The following is a 23,292-nucleotide window of genomic DNA, read 5'->3' as shown; positions in this document are numbered from 1 at the left end:
GGGAACTATCTCGGAATTAAAAAGCAAATTGTTTAGCACTGAGATGAATTTCTTCTCTCAAATGGTGAATCTTTGAAATTCTCTAACCCAGAGGGCTATGGGAGCTTAGCCATATATTCAAGACAGATAGCAATAGATCCCTTGATATTAACAATATTAAGGGATATGGGGACAATGCTGAAAAATGGCATTGAGGTAATATGGCCTGAGGGGCCAAATGGCTAATTTCTTTTCCCAATGTTCTTGTGTACTTTGGGAGATCCAGAAGAATTGGGCCAAATCTCAAAACTCGGGGCCATACTATTGACATGTGAAATCAGGAAGCATCTCCTCAAACAGTCATGAGAATCTTCAAGGCACTCACTCAAAACACTCTCTAGATGTTGGGTCAATTGAAATTTTCACCACTGACATCAACAGATCTTTTAAGTAAGGTTATTGAAAGATACGAAGGAAAGAATCGCAATTGGAGGTGATATAGAGATTAACAATAATCTAAATAGTAGAATAGATTTATTGGGCTGTGACCCATTCTTATGTTCCAAAAAAACAAACTTTCTTTAGATCAAATTTGGCTGATTTCATTTGATGGGTGTCTTGCTTGGCTTTCTATTATTGGAATGATAGTTTCCATGTGATTTATTCACTTTGTTGCACCCTGCACATTACAAAGTAATTTTACTGGAGCATAGTATTTATAGAAGTAAATGACTACCATAGAAAAGTGTTTATCTGACAACTGTTAACAGCTGAGTGGTTGGAATGGCTTGTAAATTATAGTCATCTTGTGGATGGCTTTAATAAATTCTGCTGTCCATTATCCTTAGTAGTTTCCACAGAATCTGCATTTCTCTGCTTCTTCATTCTAGCCTTTCCAGTTTCCTTGTCCCTTATAGAATGTCCTTCATTTGTGCTGAATTCAGTTATATTGGAGGAATGCAGGACAAGTATTTTTTATCTAATAATACTCATCATATAACAATGTAAGTGGTATACAGTATATATCATGTTATGATAGGTTTTGTGATAAAACAATTTTGTTTACTGTATATGCAACCAGACCTGAGAAGAATGTGAGAATGTTATCTGAAATTTTCTTTTCTCATGATGGCAGAATAAAACATTGACCGAGAGTAAGACATCAATTCATTGCATCTGTTCAAATAGTTTAAATTCCATAGTTTGAATTTCCTATTCAGTTGAATGGGCTTTAATTTCAATACTAAACAGGGTCAGGACAGCTGTGTGTGCACTTAAGATGATCTGCGATACTAGCAACAGTTCGTGAATTTTAGAGGTAAATCTATGATTTGAGTTAAAGAAGTAATTTATTCCAGTGTATTAATACACCTAATATTAACTGTCATAAATTATGCTGGCGACCCATCCCCCGTCCAAACCACCACCACCACTAAAATTGAGAGTCACCATTTACCAGAACCTTGATTTTCTTCTTTTAAAAAAACTGACCACAAGAGCAGCATAAGCTGAGTATTCTTCAGTGACTAACTTGCCGGTTGCTACCACCTGCAAAAGCTGAAAGCATGGTGGAGTGCTTCCTTGCCTTGTTGATAAGTGCAAATGAAATTGAATAAGTACAATAACAAGAAATGATCTAGGATGAAATGATTAGTCCATATAAGTGGAGGTAGGAAATAACAAGATGATGATATTTGTGGGAATAGTATACAGGCCCTGAACAGTACCTGTTCTGTAGGATAGTGAATAAATCAGGGGATTAGGATGTGTTAAAAAGGTAGAACGGTAAAATCATGGGTGAATTTAATCTTACAGATTAAGGTATGCACTTTGACATGAAGAATAGAAGAGCTGAATAGTATTTAAATGGAGAAGGACTGCAGAAAGCTATAGCATAGAGGGATTTTGGAGTCTTGGTACATGAATCACATAAAAGCTAGCATAGAGGTTCAGGTAATGGGAAGGCAAATGGCATGTTGGCCGTTAATTGTAAAGGAAATGAAGCACAAAGATAGCTCTGAAGAAGATTCATATCAGACTTGAAATGTGAACTTTGTTTCTGTAGCCATAGATGCTGCTAAAAGTGCCGATGTCTGTCTGTGTTTCCTTCATAAATATGAGGATGCTTTGCTAAACTATATGAGGCACTCGTCGGACTACAGCTGGTATACTCAGAACAGTTTTGGGACCTCTTATTTATGGAAAGGCATTGGAGGCAGTCTAGAAAAGGCTAATTAACCTGATCCCAGGCATGGAAGAATCCTCTTGTGAGGAAAGATTGAGTAAGTTTGAGTAATGTACTTATTGGTGATCAGAAGAAGAAGAGGAGACATTATCGAAACATAAAAGATCCTTGGGGAACGTGGCAGGGTAGATGCTGGGAAAAGTGGTTTACTCTAAGTGGGACAGCATAGAATCATAGAGTGTTGTCCACCCCCGAGAGTAGAGAACCTGAAGAATTCTACCATAGAGGGAATGTCGAGACTGGGTACTTGGGTATATTTTAGGATGAGACAGATTTTCAGCCAGATGTGGAATTAAGGGTTATGGGGGGGAAAAAAGACAGGAAAGAGGAGTTGAAGATTGTCGGATCAGCCATGATGGGCTGAATGACTTACTCGTACTCCTGCATCTCTGATCTCATGGAATATCAAATTGATAAAATTAACCAGGACAGTTCTTGGAATGATATGTTGTGAGCAACATAAGGTCAGGCTACTTTGGGTCTGGTAATAAGTAATAAAGCTGGTTTAATAAATTACCCCAAAGTAGTGGCAGTGCAGGGATCCCCTGTGGCCATTCCCCTCAACAATAAGTATACCGTTTTGGATACTGTTGGGGGGGGACGACTTACCAGGGGAAAGCACTGGGGCACAGGTCTCTGGCACAGAGAGTGTCCCTGCTGTTCAGAAGGGAAGGGGGAAGAGGAGCAGAGCATTAGTCATTGGGGACTCCATAGTTAGGGGGACAGATAGGAGGTTCTGTGGGGACGAGAGAGACTTACGGTTGGTGTGTTGCCTCCCAGGTGCCAGGGTGCGTGATGTCTCTGATCGTGTTTTTGGCATCCTTGAGGGGGAGCAGCCCCAAGTCCTGGTCCACATTGGCACCAATGGCATAGGTAGGAAGAGAGACGGGGATTTAAGGCAGAAATTCAGGGAGCTAGGATGGAATCTGAGAGCTAGGACGAACAGAGTTGTTGTCTCTGGTTTGTTGCCCGTGCCACATGCTAGTGAGGCAAGGAATAGGGAGAGAGAGGAGTTGAACACGTGGCTACAGGGATGGTGCAGGAGGGAGGGTTGTGGATTCTTGGATAATTGGGGCTCTTTCTGGGCTAGGTGGGACCTCTACAAGCAAGATGGTCTTCACCTGAACCAGAGGGGTACCGGTATCCTGGGGGGGAAAGGCTATTCGGGTGGGTTTAAACTAATCCAGCAGGAGGATGGGAACCAAAATTGTAGTTCGAGTATAGAAAAGGTTGAGAGTAGGGAGGTTCGAAATGAAGTTTCAGGGACGCAAGATGGCACCGCAAGCAAGAAGTTGGTTTGAAGTGTGTCTCCTTCAACGCCAGGAATAAGGTGGGTGAACTTAGAACATGGGTTGGTACCTGGGACTTTGATGTTATGGCCATTTCGGAGACGTGGATAGAGCAGGGACAGGAATGGTTGTTGCAGGTTCCGGGATTTAGATGTTTCAGTAAGAACAGAGAAGATGGTAAGGGGGCGGAGGTGTGGCATTGTTGGTCAAGGACAGTATTACAGTTGCAGAAAGGATGTTTGGGGACTCGGCTGAGGTTAGAAACAGGAAAGGAGAGGTCACCCTGTTGGGAGTTTTCTATAGGCCTCCAAATAGTTCCAGAGATGTAGAGGAAAGGATAGCAAAGATGATTCTCGATAGGACTGAGCGAGACAGGGTAGTTGTCATGGGGGACTTCAACTTTCCAAATATTGACTGGGAACACTATAGTTCGAGTACTATAGATGGGTCAGTTATTGTCCAGTGTGTGCATGAGGGCTTCCTGACACAGTATGTAGATAGGCCAACAAGGGGCGAAGCCACATTAGATTTGGTACTGGGTAATGAGCCTGGCCAGGTGTTAGATTTGGAAGTAGGTTAGCACTTTGGTGATAGCGATCACAATTCTGTTATGTTTACTTTAGTGATGGAAATGGATAGGTGTATACCACTGGGCAAGAGTTATAGTTGGGGGAAAGGCAATTACGATGAGATTAGGCAAGATTTAGGGAGCATAGAATGGGGAAGGAAACTGCAGGGGATGGGTACGTTAGAAATGTGGAGCGTATTCAAGGAAAAGCTCCTGTGTGTCCTAGATAAATATGTACCTGTCAGGCAGGGAGGAAGCTGTAGAGTGCGGGAGCCGTGGTTTATGAAGGAGGTGGAATCTCTGGTCAAGAGGAAGAAGAAGGCTTATGTTAGGATGAGATGTGAAGGCTCAGTTAGGGCGCTTGAGGGCTACGAGGTAGCCAGGAAAGACCTAAAGAGAGAGCTCAGAAGAGCCAAGAGGAGACATGAGAAGTTGTTGGCGGATAGGATCAGGGTAAACCCTAAGGCTTTCTTTACGTATTTAAGGAATAAAAGAATGACGAAAGTAAGATTAGGCTCAATCAAGGATTGTAGTGGTAAGTTGTGTGTGGAGTCAGATGAGATAGGGGAAGCGCTAAATGAATATTTTTCGACAGTATTCACTCTAGAAAACGACAATGTTGTCGAGGAGAATACCGAGATACAGGCTACTAGACTAGGTGGGATTGAGGTTCACACGGAAGAGGTATTAGAAATCCTTCAGAAGGTGAAGATAGATAAGTCCCCTGGGCCGGATGGGATTTATCCTCGGATCCTCTGGGAAGCCAGGGAGGAGATTGCCGAGCCTTTGGCAATGATCTTTAACTCATCATTGTCTACAGGAATAGTGCCAGATGACTGGAGGATAGAAAATGTGGTTCCCCGTTCAAGAAGGGGAGTAAAGCCAACCCTGGTAGTTATAGACCAGTGAGCCTTACCTCAGTTGTTGGTAAAGTGTTGGAAAAGGTTACAAGGGATAGGACTTATAATCATCCAGAAAAGAATAAATTGATTAGGGATAGTCAGCACGGTTTTGTGAAGGGAAGGTCGTGCGTCCCAAACCTTATTGAGTTCTTTGAGAAGGTGACCAAACAGGTAGATGAGTGTAAACTGGTTGATGTGGTGTGTATGGATTTCAGCAAGGTGTTTGATAAGGTTCCCCACAGTAGGCTATTGTACAAAATGCGGAGGAATGGAATTGTGGGAGATATAGCAGTTTGGGTCAGAAATTGCCTTGCTGAAAGAAGACAGAGGGTGGTAGTTGATGGGAAATGTTCATACTAGAGACCAGTTACTATTGGTGTACCGCAAGGGTCGGTGTTGGGTCCACTGCTGTTTGTGATTTTTATAAATGACCTGGATGAGGGCGTAGAAGGATGGGTTAGTAAATTTGCAGATGACACTAAGGTTGGTGGAGTTGTGGATAGTGACGAAGGATGCTGTAGGTTGCAGAGAGACATAGATAAGCTGCAGAGCTGGGCTGAGAGGTGGAAAATGGAGTTTAATGCAGACAAGTGTGAGGTGATGCACTTTGGTAGGTGTAACCGGAAGGCAAAATTCTGGGCTAATGATAAGATTCTTAGCAGTGTAGATGAGCAGAGAGATCTCGGTGTCCATGTACACAGATCCTTGAAAGTTGCCACCGAGGTTGACAGGGCTGTTAAGGTGTACAGTGTTTTAGCTTTTATTAATAAAGGGATTGAGTTCCAGAACCAAGAGGTTATGCTGCAGCTGTACAAAACTCTGGTGCGGCTGCACCTGGAGTATTGTGTACATTTCTGGTCACCGCATTATAAGAAGGATGTGGAAGCTTTGGAAAAGGTGCAGAGGAGATTTACTAGGATGTTGCCTGGTATGGAGGGAAGGTCTTACGAGGAAAGGCTGAGGGACTTGAGGCTGTTTTCATTAGAGAGAAGAAGGTTCAGAGGTGACTTAATTGAAACATATAAAATAATCAGAGGGTTAGATAGGGTGGATAGGGAGAGCCTTTTTCCTAGGATGGTGACGGCAAGCATGAGGGGGCATAGTTTTAAATTGTTGGGTGAAAGATTTAGGACGGATGTCAGAGATAGTTTCTTTACTCAGAGTAGTAAGGGAATGGAACGCTTTGCCTGCAACAGTAGTAGATTCGCCAACTTTAGGTACATTTAAGTCGTCATTGGACAAGCATATGGACGTACGTGGAATAGTGTAGGTTAGATGGGCTTGAGATCGGTATGACAGGTCGGCACAACATCGAGGGCCGACGGGCCTGTACTGTGCTGTAATGCTCTATGTTCTATGTAAGAGATCCATAGGGAACAGTGACCATAATGTGGTAGATTTAAGCATTCGTTTGAGGGTTAGGAGCTTGACTCAAAAACTGATGTGCTAAATTTAAATCATAATTACATAAAGATGAGGTCAGAGTTGGTTGGAGTGAGCCAGAAAAGGTATTTAACAAGACACTTGAAAAACAATAGCAGAAAGTAGTTCATGACTCACCACACCAAGAAAATTCACTTGAGGAAGATGATTCTAGCAATGGGACAAAATGGCTGTGGATAACCAAGAAAGTTAAAGGTAGTACCAAATTAGGGGCGGGGAGGGGGGTCAGTTTTTAATAGCCAACAAAAGATTACCAAAAGCAAGACGTGGAGAAAATAAACCAAGATCAAACTAGCAAGTATTATAGAAACAGTTTCTTTAAATATATAAAATGCTGAAGAGTCTAAAGGCCTTTACGCCCCCTACCAGTTTCTCTAATGTTAGGGAATGAGGAAATGGCAGAGGAGTTGAATAAATAATTTACATCCGTCTTCATGGTAGACAATAATAGTGTCTCAAAAGCACTGAATAGTAAGGATCCTAAAGGAAAGGAAGAAAATAAATGCATTTACTCTCACTCTAAGTATATTACTAGGCAAACAAATGCTGCTAAAGGTTGTTAAGGCCCCTGACTTGATGTGATGCCTCGTAAGATTTTAAAGTAAGTTTCCACAGAGGTAGTGTGTGCACTCATACCCATTTCTAATAATCTTTAGATTGTGGAACAGTTCGAGAGGATTGGAAAACTGCCAATGTGACACTTTTATTTTAAGAGTGAGGGGATCACAAAAAAAATTACAATTGTTCATCCCCATCTCTTGACTTCCTTTTAGCTGATTAATCTGCTGATGGCAAATTAGACTTTTCCGTTAAAATGAGCCACGTTTTCATTGTTTCTGCATGTACTTCCTATTTTATAGTTTGCAAGCACTAACTTCTACATCACATTCCTACTCTCAAGCTTATTAAAATAAAACTTCTGAAGTTTGACTTGAACCGTTCTTTCTTTATCCCCACAAATTCTGCGACCTGAGTATTTCTAGCATTTTCTGTTTATTTTAATTCAGCTAGTTCTGCTTGAATTCTAGAGGTCTGTACTTAAATAAACCATTTTATTTGTTTAATAAATTCTCAATTGAAATTTCAAAGTCTGCTGCCATCAATGCCCTGAATAATTTACAAAGTAACTTGTGTAGCAGCTGAGACTTCTCGTCGCATGCTGGAAGGGGAGGGAAGACATTAGCATGGTGGTATTCATATAGGTGTAGTGGCTTAGTAATCCAGAGCACGTGGTTAATTCTTTGGCAATAAGTTCAAATTGCTCTGTAGCAGTTTTTTTTATATTTACTTATGGGATATGGGCGTGACTAGCTGGGCCAGCATTTATGGCCCATCCCTACTTATCCTTCAGATGGTGGTGAGTTGCCCTCTTAAAATACTGCCGTTCATGTTTTGTAGGTAGTTGCATAATTCCATGAGGGAGGGAATTCCAGAATTTTGACTCAGCAGCACTGAAGGAAGGGCATGATAGGTGTGTGGCTTGGAGGGAACCTTGCAGGTGCTGGTGTTTCCAGGTGTCTGCTGCCCCCCTCCTAGATGGTCATGGGTTTGGAAAATGCTGTTTAAGGATCTTTGAACTCCTGCAGTGCATCTTGTAGTTAGTACACTGCTGCGATGTTGGAAATGGATGTTTATGCATCTGGTGCCATCAAACACTCTGCTTTGTCCTGGATGGTGTCAAACTTCTGAAGTGTTGCTGCCCCTGCCCTTATCCAGGTAAATGCAGAGCGTTCCATCACTGTTCTGACTTGTCTTGTAGGTGGTGGACAGGCTTTGGGGATTCAGGACGTGAATTACTTGCTGTGGTATACCTAGACTCTGACCTGCTTTTTTTCCCCACTGTATCAGTTGTGTCTTCCAGGATGTTGCATGTGGGGATTCAGTGACTGTAACACCATTGATCATCAAGAGGTGGTGCTTAGATTTGTGTTTTATTGGAGAAGGTCATTGCTTGGCATTTGTGTGGTCCGAATGTTATTTGCCACTTTTTAACCCGAGCTTGGATATTAATCACTCTCCTGTTGCATTTGAACATGAGGTGTTTCAATACAAGTTGTCAAGAATCATGCTGAACATTGTGCAGTCATTGACGAACATCCCCACTTCTTATTGTGCAGGAAACGTCATTGAAGCAGCTAAAGTGGTTAGGCGTAGGGCATTAGATAGACCTAGATGGTGAAATTTGAGTTTCATTAATGCATAAGGAATTAAAAATTAATTTCAATAGTAATTGTCCTAAAAACACATCTGGTTCACTAATGTCCTTTAGCGAGGAAGATCTGCCATCCTCACGTAGCTGACTGGCAGCTATATGGTTCACTGTCAAAATGCCCTCTGCCTCAACTTAAAGCAATTGGGGATAGGCAATAAACACCCACTTTGCCAGCAATACCTCTTCCCCATGAAAGAATATGAACAAATGTATGGCATAAAGTCAAAAAAATTGGAAGCCACCTTTTTAGGAGAATGACTGACCGTGTTAGATCTAAATAGATTAAAATTTCAATTGTACTCTTACGCGCACTCAGCTCCATTGTGGAAATTAACCATTAATTCCAGAATTGATTTTACGTAACATTTCAGCCATTAAGGTGTTATCCTTAATTGTGCAATATTTTGTCCCTCCAAAAGTAGCATGGTTTCTGCTGTCCCAAGATGAAGTGTTGACCTCAGGAACTCCGTTTTTTTTCCCAGAAGAAAGTCATTGGTGTTCTACAGAATATGTATTTCTGTTAATCTCCATTTTATTCAATAGACTTAATTGTTCTATGAAGCTTTCGTTCTTAATCTGAGCATATACTATATTTCAGCAAGGTCACATAGTTCCCCTACACTCGCTTTGCTTGATACTGATTAGTAACTGATGAATTGAGACGAACCTTTATTTGTATACCCTGGCAATCATGTGGACCTCTCTCTTCCATTTGTCATGATGTTGCCACAACATTGTGGTATGGATTATTCTGGTAAACCTTAAATCATTGTGTTACATTGTAGTTAGAATTGTGGAGCTGTAGTTAGAATTGTGGAGCTGGAGAAACACAGCACCCCAGGCAGCACTAGAGGAGCAGGAAAGTTGACGTTTTGGGTCGGGACCCTTCAGAAATGGGGAGGGGGAAGGGAGCTTGGAAATAAGTTGAGGGAGGAGGGTTGGGGATGGGAAAGGTGGGTGGGATGGTGATAGGTGCAGGGCAGTGGAGATTACCAGAGGGGTGCAGTGGGAGAGGATGCACTGAGGTTTTCTGGATGAAGGAGGGCAACTTCTTAAAGGTGGGCATCTGAAGGGCCTGTTTCCACACTGTAGGGAATCTAATCTAATCTAATCTGACCCTTGGAACAAGTTTTGCAGTGGGTTCATGACTCACTCGGAGATAGCAAGAACTGCAAAAGCATGTTATTAAAAAGCACATGATATACTGAGTTTTATAACTTGAAGCATAAAATACAATAACAAACATGTTATGCTGTGCCTTGTAAATCACTGAGTAGACCTCTGCAAGAGTGTTGTCATGGTATTTGAGGATCCCACCCTTTCTCTCTTTTTGGAATATCTTGGCCCTGTACACTCATTTCCTTCTTGAATATATCACACTGTGCTGAGACAGATTTGCCTGAAAGTATCTGCTCCCAGTCCCCTCTGGCCAAATTGCATCTGACATTATTAAAATCCGCTTTCTCCCAGTTGAAAACTTTGATTTCAGGCCCATGCTTATGCATGCGTGAAAGGGTGGTAAAATCTTGAATTGCATACAGGCCAAATATATGAGAATTGTGCTCAGGACAGAATGCACTTTAAGTGGAGAGAGGGTAAAAAAACTTGGTGTTCTTGGAGCTGAGAATGTTAAGGAGATAGTTGTGTATGCATGTTTGGCATTGACAGAACAATTGTTGAGTGGAGCATAAAATTAAAGGTATGTTTTATATCCACTCAGGTTGTTACAGCAAAAGGTGAATTTCGGTGCAGGTTATGCATTGTGGACTTCAAGAAGTCTACAAATTTAAAGAGTGAAAATGTAGAAACTGAGAAACATCTGAAAAAGTTTAGGGGTCTCTGCAACAGAAGGTCCCTCATGGTTAAGGTTATGACAAAAGCATATTTTAAGTTAGTTCACAAAAGATCCAGAGAATGATAGTATTTTTCTCCCTAAAGAGCAAGTTGTGATGTAGATTGCATTACCTTGGAGGGTAGCGGCAACAGATTCAGTAGTAACATTCAAATTGAACTGGATATATATACATTTGCAGGGTGATGTGGAGAAAGCTGGGGACTGAAACTGGGCCTTATGTAGAATGTCTGTCTTTTGTGCTGCATCATTCTATGAATATAACGAGAAATATTTCCATCAGTTCCTCTGGAACAAATTGTATTTTTTAAAATTTGTAATCAAGATCTGATAGTAAATCAGATAACAGGGGTACAACTAAACTCGTGCATCCAGTCAGACATAGTGCTAATTGTTTTTTTTGTTGATGTTTCCAGTAATGCCGATGGTTCAAATTGTATCATGTCATTGTTGCACACCTGAACTAAATAAAAAAAAGTAACACCTTTCATTAATAATCCTGGTTATCAAAAATACTATGATGTTTTTATCAAAATGAAAATCACTACCAATGATTGTGACTTAAGCATAGATTAAGTAATGGAAGTTGTGTTTTTGTTTTCTTGCCACATTAAGAGGGAAGAACTTCATTTAAAATGACGTATTAACTTGTCGAGTTCAGATTTTTAAGGTCTGTACAGCAGGGCACCTTTAGTCTCTTCAGTGTACTATGTTGATGCACAAATGTAGTATATTGGATAATGCCGTTTGTCATACTTACGTACATAATTTTAAAACTTCATCAGCTTTCCAGGATTAAAAGAAAATGGCAGTGAATGTTTATTCTACATCTGTAACCAGTGACAATCTAAGTCGGCATGAGATGTTGGCATGGATTAATGATTCGCTTCAGTTGGCCTACTCGAAGATTGAACAGTTGTGCTCAGGTAATTGTTGTATGATTAAAATAAAGTAGTGGATATGTTTTCGTTTATGTGCCGTGAAAGACAGGAAGGGTGTCTGCGTTCCAAAATTTGGGGTTTGAGAGAAAAGCAACCTCCAAATAATCATTTGTCCTCTGCAAATGCAGTGATCTCTATACTTCCCCCAGCCTTGTGCATCAAGATGGATACTTTTTAAGTTGCATGCTCTTTCCCAGTGTTTCTCTGTCCAGTTCCACACCTCACATCAGTCTGCACTCTCATCATTGACTCCTGACTCCAAGGGTTAAAGCACATAATTAAAGTTAATATTTCACTGCAGTAGTCAGAGTTATAGAGCTGTACAGCATGGAAACGGACACTTCAGTGCAACTCATCCATGCTGACCAGATATCCTAAATATGACTAGTCCCATTTGCCAGCATTTGGTCCATATGCTTCTAAACTCTTCCTATCCAGATGCCTTTTTAAATGTTGTAATTGTACCAGCCACCACACTTTCTTGGCATCTCACTCTAAAAATGCACAACCCTGTGTGTGGAAAAAGTTGCCCCTTTGGTATCTCTTAAATCGTTCCCCTCTCACCTTAAACCTATGACCTCTAGTTTTGAACTCCCCCACCCTGGGGGAAAAGACCTTGCTTATTCACCTTAACCATGCCCCTCAAGATTTCATAAACCTCTGTAAGGTCACCCGACAGCCTCTGACACTAGAGAAAATAGCCCCAGCCTATTCAGGCTCTCCCTGTAGCTTACACCTGCATCCCTGCCACAATGCAGGTTTTTCTGAACCCTTTCAAGTCTCACAACGTTCTTCCTATAACAGGAAGACCAGAATTACATGCAGTATTCCAAAAGTGGCCTAACCAATGCACTGTACAGCCACAACATAACCTCCCAACACCTATACTCGATTCACTGACCAATAAAATCAAGCATACCAAATGCTTCCTTCACAACTTTGAATTCCACTTTCAAGGGCCCATCTGATCAAGTTGCCCTTGTACTCTGAGGTAACCTCCTTCGCTGTCCATTACACCTCCACTTTTGATGTCTTCTGCAAACTTAGTAACCATACCTCCTATGTTCACATTCAAATCATTTATATAAATGATGGCAAGCAGTGGACCCAGCACCAATCCTTGTGACACACCACTGGTCACAGGCCTCCAGTCTGAAAAACAACCCTCCACCACCCTCTGTCTTCTATCTTTGAGCCAGTTCTGGATCCAAATGGCTGTTCTTGTATTCCATGTGATCCTTGCCAACCAGTCTACCATGAAGAACCTTGTCAAACTCCTTACTGAAGTCCATGTAGATCACATCCATCACTCCGCCCTTAGCAGTCCTCTAAGTTACATTTTTAAAAAAACTCAATCAAGTTAGTGAGATGATTCTTCCAGAACAAAGACACGTTGACCATCCCTAATCGGTCCTTGCCTTTCCAAGTACATGTGAATCCTTCCCCTCAGGATCCCCTCCAACAACTTGCTCACCACTGATGTCAGGCTTACAATTTCCTGGCCTCTCCTTACCACCTTACTTAAATAGTGGCACCTCATTAGCCAATCTCCCATCTTCTGGCACCTTGCCTGTGGCTATCGATGATACAAATATCTCAGCAAGGGGGCCAGCAATTAGTTCTCTAGCTTCCCACAGAGTTCTAGAATACACTTTATTTGCGTACTGAGGACTTATCCACCTTTTACATGTTTTAAGACGTCCAGCAGCACCACGTCTGTAGTATAGTCTTTTTTTCAAGATGTAGTTATTTATTTCCCCACATTTTCTGTCTTCCATATCCTTCTCTACAGAAGATGCAAAATGCACATACGGCATCTTCTCCCATCTGCGGTTCCACACGTAAGGGGTCTTGTTGATCTTTACTGTCTGAAGAACAAGTTGGAGGAAACCTTGCACCTTGGTCTGCGCCATCAGGCAGTGGATAGATCCTGTGACACTATTCAAGTAATCCCAGTGTTCTGACAAATTGGCATCCTGCAGTCAGTGCTATAAGTAGCTGATTTCATCACTTGTTTGATTTTGTCTTTGTATTTGTGCAAATAAGCTTGTTCCTTCTCTCTGCGTAACAGGAGTTGCACTTCAGAAATATTCATGTTACTGTGAAGTTCTTTTAGAATATCCAGAGATCTTGTGATCTATGGAATGAAAGCTTTCTTTTCCTTTGTTCCACTTCCTTTTTTCAATTTCATACTTCTATTACAGTGCGATTTTTCCCTTTTCTGTTTTTCTCACATAGAATTCTACACTTTTTGAGATGTAGAAAGAAAATTAAGGCACCTGTTTGACTATTATCAAGATCTCCTGTGCCATTCTAGTCCCTTGGCATTGGGGAGGTAGGGGGAGTGACTTCTATTTGTAGAGTTTGACTTAAGGACATCCTATAATGCTTTCAGACCCATAAATACTTCCGAATACAGTCACTGTTGTAATGCAAGATTCCAATATCAAGAATGTGCATACAAATATGACAATGGCTACATAACCTTTTTAATATGGTTGGCTGAAGGGTAATTATTGTCTCGAACGTTGGAACTAATTCTCTAATTGCTTTTTGTAATAACAGAATGGAATTTTTACATCTTAAAAAAAAAGTCTTGGTTTAACTTCTCACCTGAAAGAGCGCATGTGCATCTCTGGTAGAGCAGCACTTCCATAGTGCCGCCATGATTGTGTTGTCCATGTCTCTGGGGTGGAATTGAACCCACAACTTGTGCCTTGTGATGAGAGCGAATCCACTGAATTGCTGCTAATGATGTTAGTAAATTTCAGTGAACAAATAAAGCCAGCCATGTAATTTTTTTCTCATGCTTCTCTCCATATAACTTTGCTATGCTTTGTGTTAAAAATGGAAATACAGCACTTCATTAACAGTTACCTGATCAGGGAGCAGCTGAACATTACATATGTGAAAGTGTCATAATTTAATTTGAATTTGAGCTCGCTTTCTGAGTGCAGTTTTAGTCTGAAATTGCCTGCGTCGGGGTTGACAGAATGAATGTGTATTAGTTCACTTTTCTCATTAAGAATAACCTTTTTGAACACAGTATGATTGATATCTGTGGATCCTCTGGAAATCCGGTTTCTGAAACTTGTCCGATAGTTGATGCTAAACTCAAATTGTCTTTTTTCCGTTTAATGACAAAGTTGTAATTAATGTAGTACATCTTGAAGCCGGGCTGCAACGGGTCTTAAGATTGCCTACCATATTGAATTAATCCAGGAAATGCTGACTATTTTGTGATAGAATTCACCCTGCAGTTCGATGGAGAAGTTGGAATGAGATGTGACAGTATTACAGTTGAAAAAGGTAACAACAATGTGTGAGGGAGGAGCTGGCTGGAGTTGATTGGACGGGCAGCCTACCGAGGAAGATGGTGGAACGGCAATGATAGGAATTTCTGGGATGATTTGGGAGGCACAGCAGAAACTCATTCTGAGGGAAGAGTGAGGCAACTGGATGATGAGAGAAATAAGGGATAGCATAAATGTGAAGGAAAAGCATACAGTGCGGTAATACAAGATTGTTGGCAAATCTTCAAAAGCCCGCAAAGGACAATTATAAAAGTAATATGGGGGGAGGGGAGAAGATGAAATGTGAGGATAAACTAGCTAGCTATGTAAAAGAAGGTTGCAAGAGTGTTTTTCGGGATATATGAAAGGTAAGAAGTAAGAGGCAAGAGTGGACATTGAAGCACTGGAAAATGAGGCTAGAGAAGTAGTAATAGAAGACAAAGGAGGGGTAGAAAAACTGAATAGATACTTGGAATCAGTCTTCATGGTAGAGAACGCCAGTAGCATACCAGAACTTGAAGAGCGTTTGGAGGCAGAGATGAGTGCAGTGACCATCACTAAGAAGGTGCTGAAGGTGGAAAAGTCAATTTGACCGGTTGGACTACATCCCAGAATTCTGAAGGAAAGAGTTGGGAAGATTGTAGAGACATTGGTCTTTCATGAATCACTGGAGTCAGGGATGGTCCCAAAGGACTGGAAGATGGCTAATGTAATGCCCTTGTTTGAAGTGGGAAGGAGACAGAAAATGGGAAACAGTAGGCCAATTAACACAATCTTGGTCATATGAAAGATTTGAGATATTACTAAGGATCAGATCGCAAAGCACTTGAAAGTGCATGGCATAATAAGCTGAGTCAGCACGGCTTCATCAAAGAGAAGTCATGCCTGACAAATCTGCGAGAATTCTTTGTCTAAATTGCTTATCACCTCCTCAAGGAGAGCCAGTGGCTGTGATCTATTTGAATTTCCAGAAGGCCTTTTGACAAGGTGTGCACAGGGAAGGCTGCTAAATAAAATAAGAACCTTTTGGTATTTGGGATGCTGGCATGGCTGGAGGATTGGCTGACTGGTAGAAGGCAGGGAATGGGGATAAAAGAGCCTGTTTCAGGATGGCAGCCAGTGACTGGTGGCATTCCACGGGGTCAATTTTGGGATCACTATTGTTCATGTTATACTCACGATCTGGATAAAGGACAAAGCATGGTTGGTAAGGTTGCAGACCTAGATCAGTGGAAGGACAGGTAGTATTGCAGAAGCGTGAAGGTTGCAGAAGGGCTTGGACAGGCTCGGAGAGTGGACACAAGTGGCATATGGAACTTAATGTGGAAAAACGAGTTATGCACTTTGCTAGGAAGAATAGAGCCATAAATTATTTTTGCAATGGAGAAAGGCATTGGAAATCTGAAGCACAAAGGGACTTAAGAGAAGCCTGAATTAAGACTCCTAAGATTAGCATGCAGGTTCGGTCAGCATTTAAAGGCAAATGCAATGTTAGTGTTCATTTCAAGAGGCCTAAATACAAGAGCAGAGCTGTACTGCTCAAGCTGTATAAAGTTGCTGGTCAGACTATATATATATATATATATTTGGAATATTGCGAAGAGTTTTGGGCCCTGTATCTAAAGAAGGATGGACTGACATTAAAGCTATTCCAATGGTGGTTTAAAAGAATGATCCCTGGGAATTCAGGGCTTGTCATATGATGAGTTGTCGTGACTGGCAAGGGAAGTGCACTCAATCAAACCTTATTATTCTCATATAAAAAAAATTTTAGTTGAACTATTCAAAGTCCCCAGTTTACCTGACTGATGAACTCCGGTTAAAAGGAAACCCTGTCCAGGTTTCACTTAATAAGAAAACAACTATTTAATTTTTCTCAGTTACATTTTTTTATTTTAAACAGGAACAGAGAAAAAGACACTGTCTAAGTTATAGAAAGTTATAAATTAGCACTACCTTTTCTTTTAGTGAAAAGAAATCCCATGCGCACTCACACAGACATGCAGACAAGACAGCACACAAATATTACAGGTGAGAAAGGAACAAAACATCAGTGAAGCACAAATCTGGCACCAGGCAAGATTACATTTGTCAGTGAGGTGTTTCCTTCAGTTGCCTTCTGGTTCTTTTTGACTCTGAAGACACCAGATTGTAGATGCACCAATTCTCAGTCTCTTTCACCAGTTGAGGGATTCTCCCTCTTATTTTCTGGTTTTACCATTTTTTTTTTCTTCCAAGCAGGGAATTTGCAGAGAGAGACAGAGAAGGACCACCTAGCTGATTGGGACTTTTGTTTTACTTCTCAACTAATAAGGAGGGAGAGAGAATGAGGTGTTTTCTTCTTCACCGGCTGTATTTCAGTTGTATTGTCCGAACACACAAGTTGTAGTCACTCACCGAAGAATCGGTGAAGTTGCAATTGCGCACACGCTACTGGTTCTGGGTGACAAACAAATCCAAAAAACTGTCACTGGTTTACAACTTGGAACGGAGAGCAAACTAATCAGCCTTTCTACCTCAGGATTTGCTAAGTAAAACTAAACCAGACATCAGTTTTGTATCTCAAACAAAAGACTTCACCAGATGTTAAATGCACAATAACTTTAGCAGAGGGAGGAAAAAAATGAGTTGGGTCAATTAATGTCTGTGCTTTCAACCTGAACACAAAAGGCAGACAGACTGACAAACACATTTAAGGGCCAGATTACTTAAATGACTGATGGCCTAAATGTGGACGACTTGGTTGTTTTTCTGGAACTGCTGATTAGGCCTCCTTTTTCAGTTCTGTCATCCAGCAGCAGTAACACTTCTAACACTCATTCTACTCATTAGGTTTCCAGAAGCTAGTGTGGCAGATTAGGCAGGGAGCTTCCAAATCTTTGTACTGTGTTGTCAGCAGCGAAGTTCATCTCCCCGGAAAACTTAGTTCCAAAAAATAGCTTCAACTATGATTCCACTGATTCTCTTCCTAAGGTCTCAATTACCAATAAACATCAAGATCCTGCTTGAACATAGGATCTCTTCCAGACTTGCTGGAATCAATTTCCCAGATACTGTCCTAGTTTGTACCTACTGTCAATTTAAACACAATTCTTTGGGTTGCTTTGTCTGCAGGAATCCTTTTGATCAAGACTGAGCCTGAAAATAGCTCAAAACTTGGCCTTTCTAATGCCAGGGTCAAGGATGTCTTGGAGGGTGCAGCATATCCTGAAAGGAGAAAGTGACCAGCAGGAGATTATTGTGCACGTTGGTATCAATGATAGAGGTAGGGAAAGCGATGACATTCTGCAGAGAGAATACAGAAAACTACCTCGAGGGTGGTAATGTCTGGAAAACTAGTGCCATGAGCTAATGAGAATAAGAATAGGAGCCTAGAACAGATGAATGCTTGGCTGAGAACCTGGTGCGAGGTCAAGGATTCACATTTTTAGACCAGTGAGATCTTGTCACGGGTAGAAAAGCCCTGTGTATAAGAGGGATGGATTCCACCTGAATTAGAAGTGGACCAATATCCTTGCAGGGAGATTTATTAGAGATTATTACTGTAGTTAAGGGGAGCAAATCAGATATTAAAGGCATACAAGAGCTTGGTTTAGAACAAGGTAAGTCTGGTAAGCTAAATTGAGATTGATAAACTGCATTTACTTCAAGAGGCCTAACAGGTAAGACAGATAAACCTAGGACATGGTTGGAAAAATGGGACTGGGATATCATAACTATCACAAAAACATTGGCTCAGGGATGGACAGGACTGGCAGCTTAATGATCTGGGGGAGAGAAGCAATGGGAAGTATGGAAAGGGAAGCAAGAGAGGAGGAGGAGTGGTGTTTTTGTTTAGGGATAACATTATGGCTGTCCGTGGGGTGAATATTCCTGGGAGATAATCCAGTGAAGTTACATGGGTGGAACTGAGAAATAAGAAGAGGTATGATCACCACCTTTGGAATTTCTGTTGGGTCTGTCTCCCTGTCTGGGTCTGTCTCCCTGTTCTCCTCTCCTCCTCTCTTTCTCTCTCTCTCTCTCCCCCCCCCAAAAAAAAAATTGTCAGTGGGAAATTGAAAAACAAATATGAAGAGATCGCCAATATCTGTTAAGAGTTATAGGGTTGTAATGATAGCTGATTTTAACTGTCCAAACATAGGCTTGGATTGTCATAATGTTAAGGGTTTGGATGAGGAGAAATTTAAATGTTTACAAGAAATCTTTCTTATTCAGCATGCAAATGTACCTATTAGAGAAATAACTGCTAGACCTTGACCTTCTGTTGGGAAATAAGGCAGGACAAGTGACTGAGTTGTCAACTGGGGAGCACTTTAGGGCAAGTGACCAAACACACTCATCTGGAATTGAGTGAATCTGTAGAGGAGTATAAGGCCAGTAGGAATAAACTTAAGGGAAATTAGGAGGGCAAAAATAGTATAAGCGATGGCTTTGGCAATTAGTTAAGGAGAATCCAAAGAGATTCTATAAGTACCTTTTAGGGACAAAAGACTGACTAAGCAGAGAATAGGGTGCTTAAAAGATCAACATGGCCATCTACAGGAGATTGGTAAGGTGCTGAACAAATATTTCACGTCAGATATTTACTGTGGAGAAGGACACGAAAGCTAGGGAACTCGGATAAATAAATAGTGATATTTTGAAAAGACTTCATATCACAGAAGAGGTGGTGCTGGAGGTCTTTAAAAGGCATAAAGATAAATAATTCCAGGGAATTGATAAGGTGTTTTCTAATACTTTGTGGGAAGCCAGGGAAGTGATTGCTAGGCCCTTCGCTGAGGTATTTGTATCATTTCTACTCGAGGATGAGGTGCCAGAAGACTGGAGGCTGGCTAATGTGCTGTCAAAGGCCGTAAGGATAAACCAGAGACTATAGACCAGTGAGCCTTACGTCAGTGGTGAGTAAGTTATTGGAGAGGATTCTGAGATACAGGATTTACATACAACTGGAAAGGCAAAACTGATTAGGGATAATTAACATGGCTTTGTGTCCTGTCTCTCTAACTTGATTTGAGTAGTTTGAAGAGATGACCAAGATGATGAAGGCAGGGTGGTCGAAGTTATCTATATGGACTTCAGTAAAGCGTTTGACAAGGTTCTGTGTGATAAACTGATTAGAGTTAGATCACATGGGATCCAGGTGGAGTTGACCAACTGAACACATAATTGGCTTGAAGGTAGGAGAAAGAGGGTGATGGTAAAGTTTGCTTTTTAGACTGGAGATCTATGATCAGCCTTGTGCCACAAGGATCGGTGCAGGATCCATTGGTTTTTATATAAGAGAGTTAGGCACAAGCATAGATATAGTTAGTACGTTTATAGATGGCATCAAAATAGGTGGTGTAGCAGTCAGTGAAGAAGGCTATTGCAGACCAAAATAGAACCTGATCAGATGGACCAATGGGCTGATAAGTGGCAAATTAATTTGGATAAATGCAAGGTGTTGTGTTATGGTGAGGTAAACGAGGGCAAGACTTGTACAGTTAATGGTAGGGCCCTGGGTTTCGCTGCCAAATAAAGATACCTAGGAGTACAGGTGCATAGTTCCTTAAAAACGGAGTCCTAGGTAGACTGGGTGGTAAAGAAGGCATTTGGCACACTTGCCTTCGATGACCAGTACGTTGAGTACAGGAATTGGGATGTCATGTTGTGGCTCTACGTAACATGGGTGGGGCTAATATTAGAATATTACAAATAATTTGATCGGCCTTCTGTAGAAAGGATAATGTTGAACTTGAAATGCTGCAGAAAAGATTTTTGGTGATGCTGCTGGGCTTAGAGGGTTTGAGTTATAGGGAGAGGCTGACAGGACTGGTGCTGTTTTATCTGGAGAGTCAGAGGCTGAGGCATGACCCTATAAAGGTTTTTATAAACCTGAGGGGCAAGGATAGAGTGAATAATCCAGGTCTTTTTCTTAGGGGGTGTCCAAAACTAGAGGCATAGGTTTAAGGTGAGAAGGGAAAAATTTAAAAAAGACCCAAGGGCTAACTGTTTCATGAAGAGGGTGGTGAGTGTTTGGAATGAGTTGCTAGAGGAAGTATTGGAGGGAAATATAATGACAACATTTAAAAGGCATCCAAGTGGTCTCAGAATAGGAATGGTATAGACCGAGATGGGCGAACTGCTGGCAATTGGGGCTAGGTCAAATTGGGATATTTGGATGGCGCAAACAAGTTGGACCAAAGGGTCTGTTTCCATAATCTGATAAATAGCTTGAACTCTGAAGTTCTCAGCAAATAGCCATTTTGTGATCTGTCTTACATAGACTAATGGAATGAAATTTTCAATGGACAGGAGATGATGGAGTGTGGGCAGTGACAATGAAGGAAAAGGTGGGAGAAACTATAAACGTGAATTTTAAAATTCTTGATCCACTTGTAAGCAAGGTATTCTAGATCTGGTAATGTGCAATAAGCAGGATTAATTGAATACCTCATATAGTAAAGATGCTGCTGCATAGAAGTGACCCTAAAATGATTGAAATGTGCGTTCAGTTTGAGTGACAGATGTAGGAAGTAAAATTAGTGTTTTAAACTTACATAAGAGCAGTGAGGGTTTGAAGACTGAGTTAGGTGAAGTAAATTAAGGAATTATGGTACAGGATATATCAGACAAGGTGCGCGGTGCCAGGCATTTAAAGAAATTTCCCTATTCCTTCACTTAAGATACATTCCAGCAAGAAAGACTCCAGAAAACAACACCTATTCATGACTATTAAAGAAGTTAAAAATATGAAATTGCAGGGAAAAGAAGAGCTCTAAGAGCAGTACCAAGTGAGAAGATTGGGCAAAATGTAAAACTTAGCAAAAAGAAGAGCTTGCATGAGAACTGACAAGAGATATACAAACAGTTTTATGAGCTTTTACAGCCCTTAAAAAATGGGGGGGAAAAAAGTGACTCTTGATCCTCTGGAGAGTATGTTTGTGGAATTTAATAATTCACCTGCCATTTTATTTTCAGTTGAATTAAATTTTGAATTTGTCTTCACTGTGGAGGACACAAATAACGTTCTAGGAATAATTGTCAAGTTGAGGGAAAGGGAGAAGAAACAGTTCCAAAGCAATAAATTTGATTATTAAATGAGTACCTAATAAAAATGACAATTAAGCACTAAGCAGCAGAGCTAACTTTAAAATAAAACTTGTTTTTGCTTAAGAAACAGAGCTAGAGAGAAAATAACCAAGCCCTAAGTCCTGAACACCAGGGAAGTGGGTGGGAACCATGTCTGAGTTAATGAACTAGGTTTAACTAAGACTTGTGTTGGTTCAGCACTAGTGTGTCATGCATCATGCTGGCCTCGGTGAAATTCACCTGGAAGTGAGGTGTCTTTTCAGCCTGGTTTCCCTTCACTCCCAGCCTGTTTTGTAAGTAGGTTTTCGTGAGCAGCGAGTAGGAGGAAAAGGGGAGTAGGTCAGTTCCACCCAGGTCCGGTCATTGTTTCATTCACCCACTGCTTACTCGGTGACCCTGACCCCACTGATCATGTCTGAAACTTGACTCGCCCGACGGTGTCACTGCACCCTTTTGTACTGACGGTTCACTCAACTGGCCATGAGCACAGGCAGGCAGAGACGTGGCTTACTCACTGGCTTATAGGCTCTCTGCCTTCTGTCTCTCTGGTGTCAGTGCTTGCACATAGCTCTAGTTTCATAGTTAAGAATCGTCATGGTCTGCTGATCTTTAAGGAAAGCTATGGAGATCATCTTGTGGGTGAGATACCTTGGCTGTAAGGATATCACTGACATAAGAGTCTAAGTCCTGATCGGTGTAAGTTACGTTTATTTTTCTGCTGAATTGTTTCGGTGTATTTAAATTATGACTTCTGAATGAGAAACTGAATCCGTGTTGAACACTATATGTAAACTGTGCTTATTGGATTTCACGTCTCGGATCTTTAATCCAGTTAATTGACGAGGGAGTGAGGAATTGTCTCACTGAGGTTACTCGTTCTCCAGCCCCTCTAAAAGGTGTGTGTATTTCAGCATGTTATACTGCAGAATGATGATTAAAGGATATAGGTTTCTCCCTACAAATGTTTTTGGATGACTTATTTTCCTTTTCCCTTTCCCATAGCCCTGGTGTATGACCAAATGGTAGTTGTATGTGAAAGTTAAATATCTTGCAAGGAACAGAATTAAACAATGGGATGTACTGGGGATATACCACAGCATTAATTGTAGACTGAATGTGTCAAGTTTCTGTTTTGAAGGTACTGCATATTGCCAGTTTATGGATATGCTTTTCCCTGGTTGCGTTGGACTGAAAAAAGTGAAGTTTCAAGCTAAACTGGAACATGAATATATTCACAATTTTAAACTTTTACAAGCAGCCTTCAAGAGAATGGGTGTCGACAAAGTAAGTTTTAGGTTATAATTTACTTTGTACTCCAGTTGTATGGTCATCTTGCAGTCTGTTATATTGCCAGAATGAAATAATCTGTCTTTATTTTCATGATCTCCGCTCTGACAGGTACATGGAAATAATATTTGCCACAATGATTAACAGGGGTTCATAAATATCCTTCCTTGAACAGACTTATTTGGAAATTAGTACTTCAAAAATAGCAGA

General features: G+C 41.0%; 1 protein-coding gene across 4 annotated transcripts in view; it reads left to right on the top strand.

Moving 5' to 3' along the window:
- The window catches only part of LOC125461282 (microtubule-associated protein RP/EB family member 1-like), a 57,963-nt gene that overhangs the window by 10,821 nt on the left and 23,850 nt on the right, over nucleotides 1-23,292 (top strand). For 3 of the 4 annotated variants that reach the window (XM_048549851.2, XM_048549854.2, XM_048549852.2), the window contains exons 2-3: nucleotides 11,276-11,416; nucleotides 22,934-23,079. In XM_048549851.2, coding sequence (XP_048405808.1) covers nucleotides 11,296-11,416; nucleotides 22,934-23,079 — 267 coding nt within the window. In that variant the 5' untranslated portion in view covers nucleotides 11,276-11,295. The remainder of the gene's footprint in view (nucleotides 1-11,275; nucleotides 11,417-22,933; nucleotides 23,080-23,292) is intronic. The other variant, XM_048549855.2, reaches the window with a different exon arrangement.

The sequence above is a fragment of the Stegostoma tigrinum genome, chromosome 19, assembly GCF_030684315.1.
Source record: "Stegostoma tigrinum isolate sSteTig4 chromosome 19, sSteTig4.hap1, whole genome shotgun sequence".
Lineage (NCBI taxonomy): Eukaryota > Metazoa > Chordata > Chondrichthyes > Orectolobiformes > Stegostomatidae > Stegostoma > Stegostoma tigrinum.
This window is presented reverse-complemented; position numbering and strand designations above follow the sequence as displayed.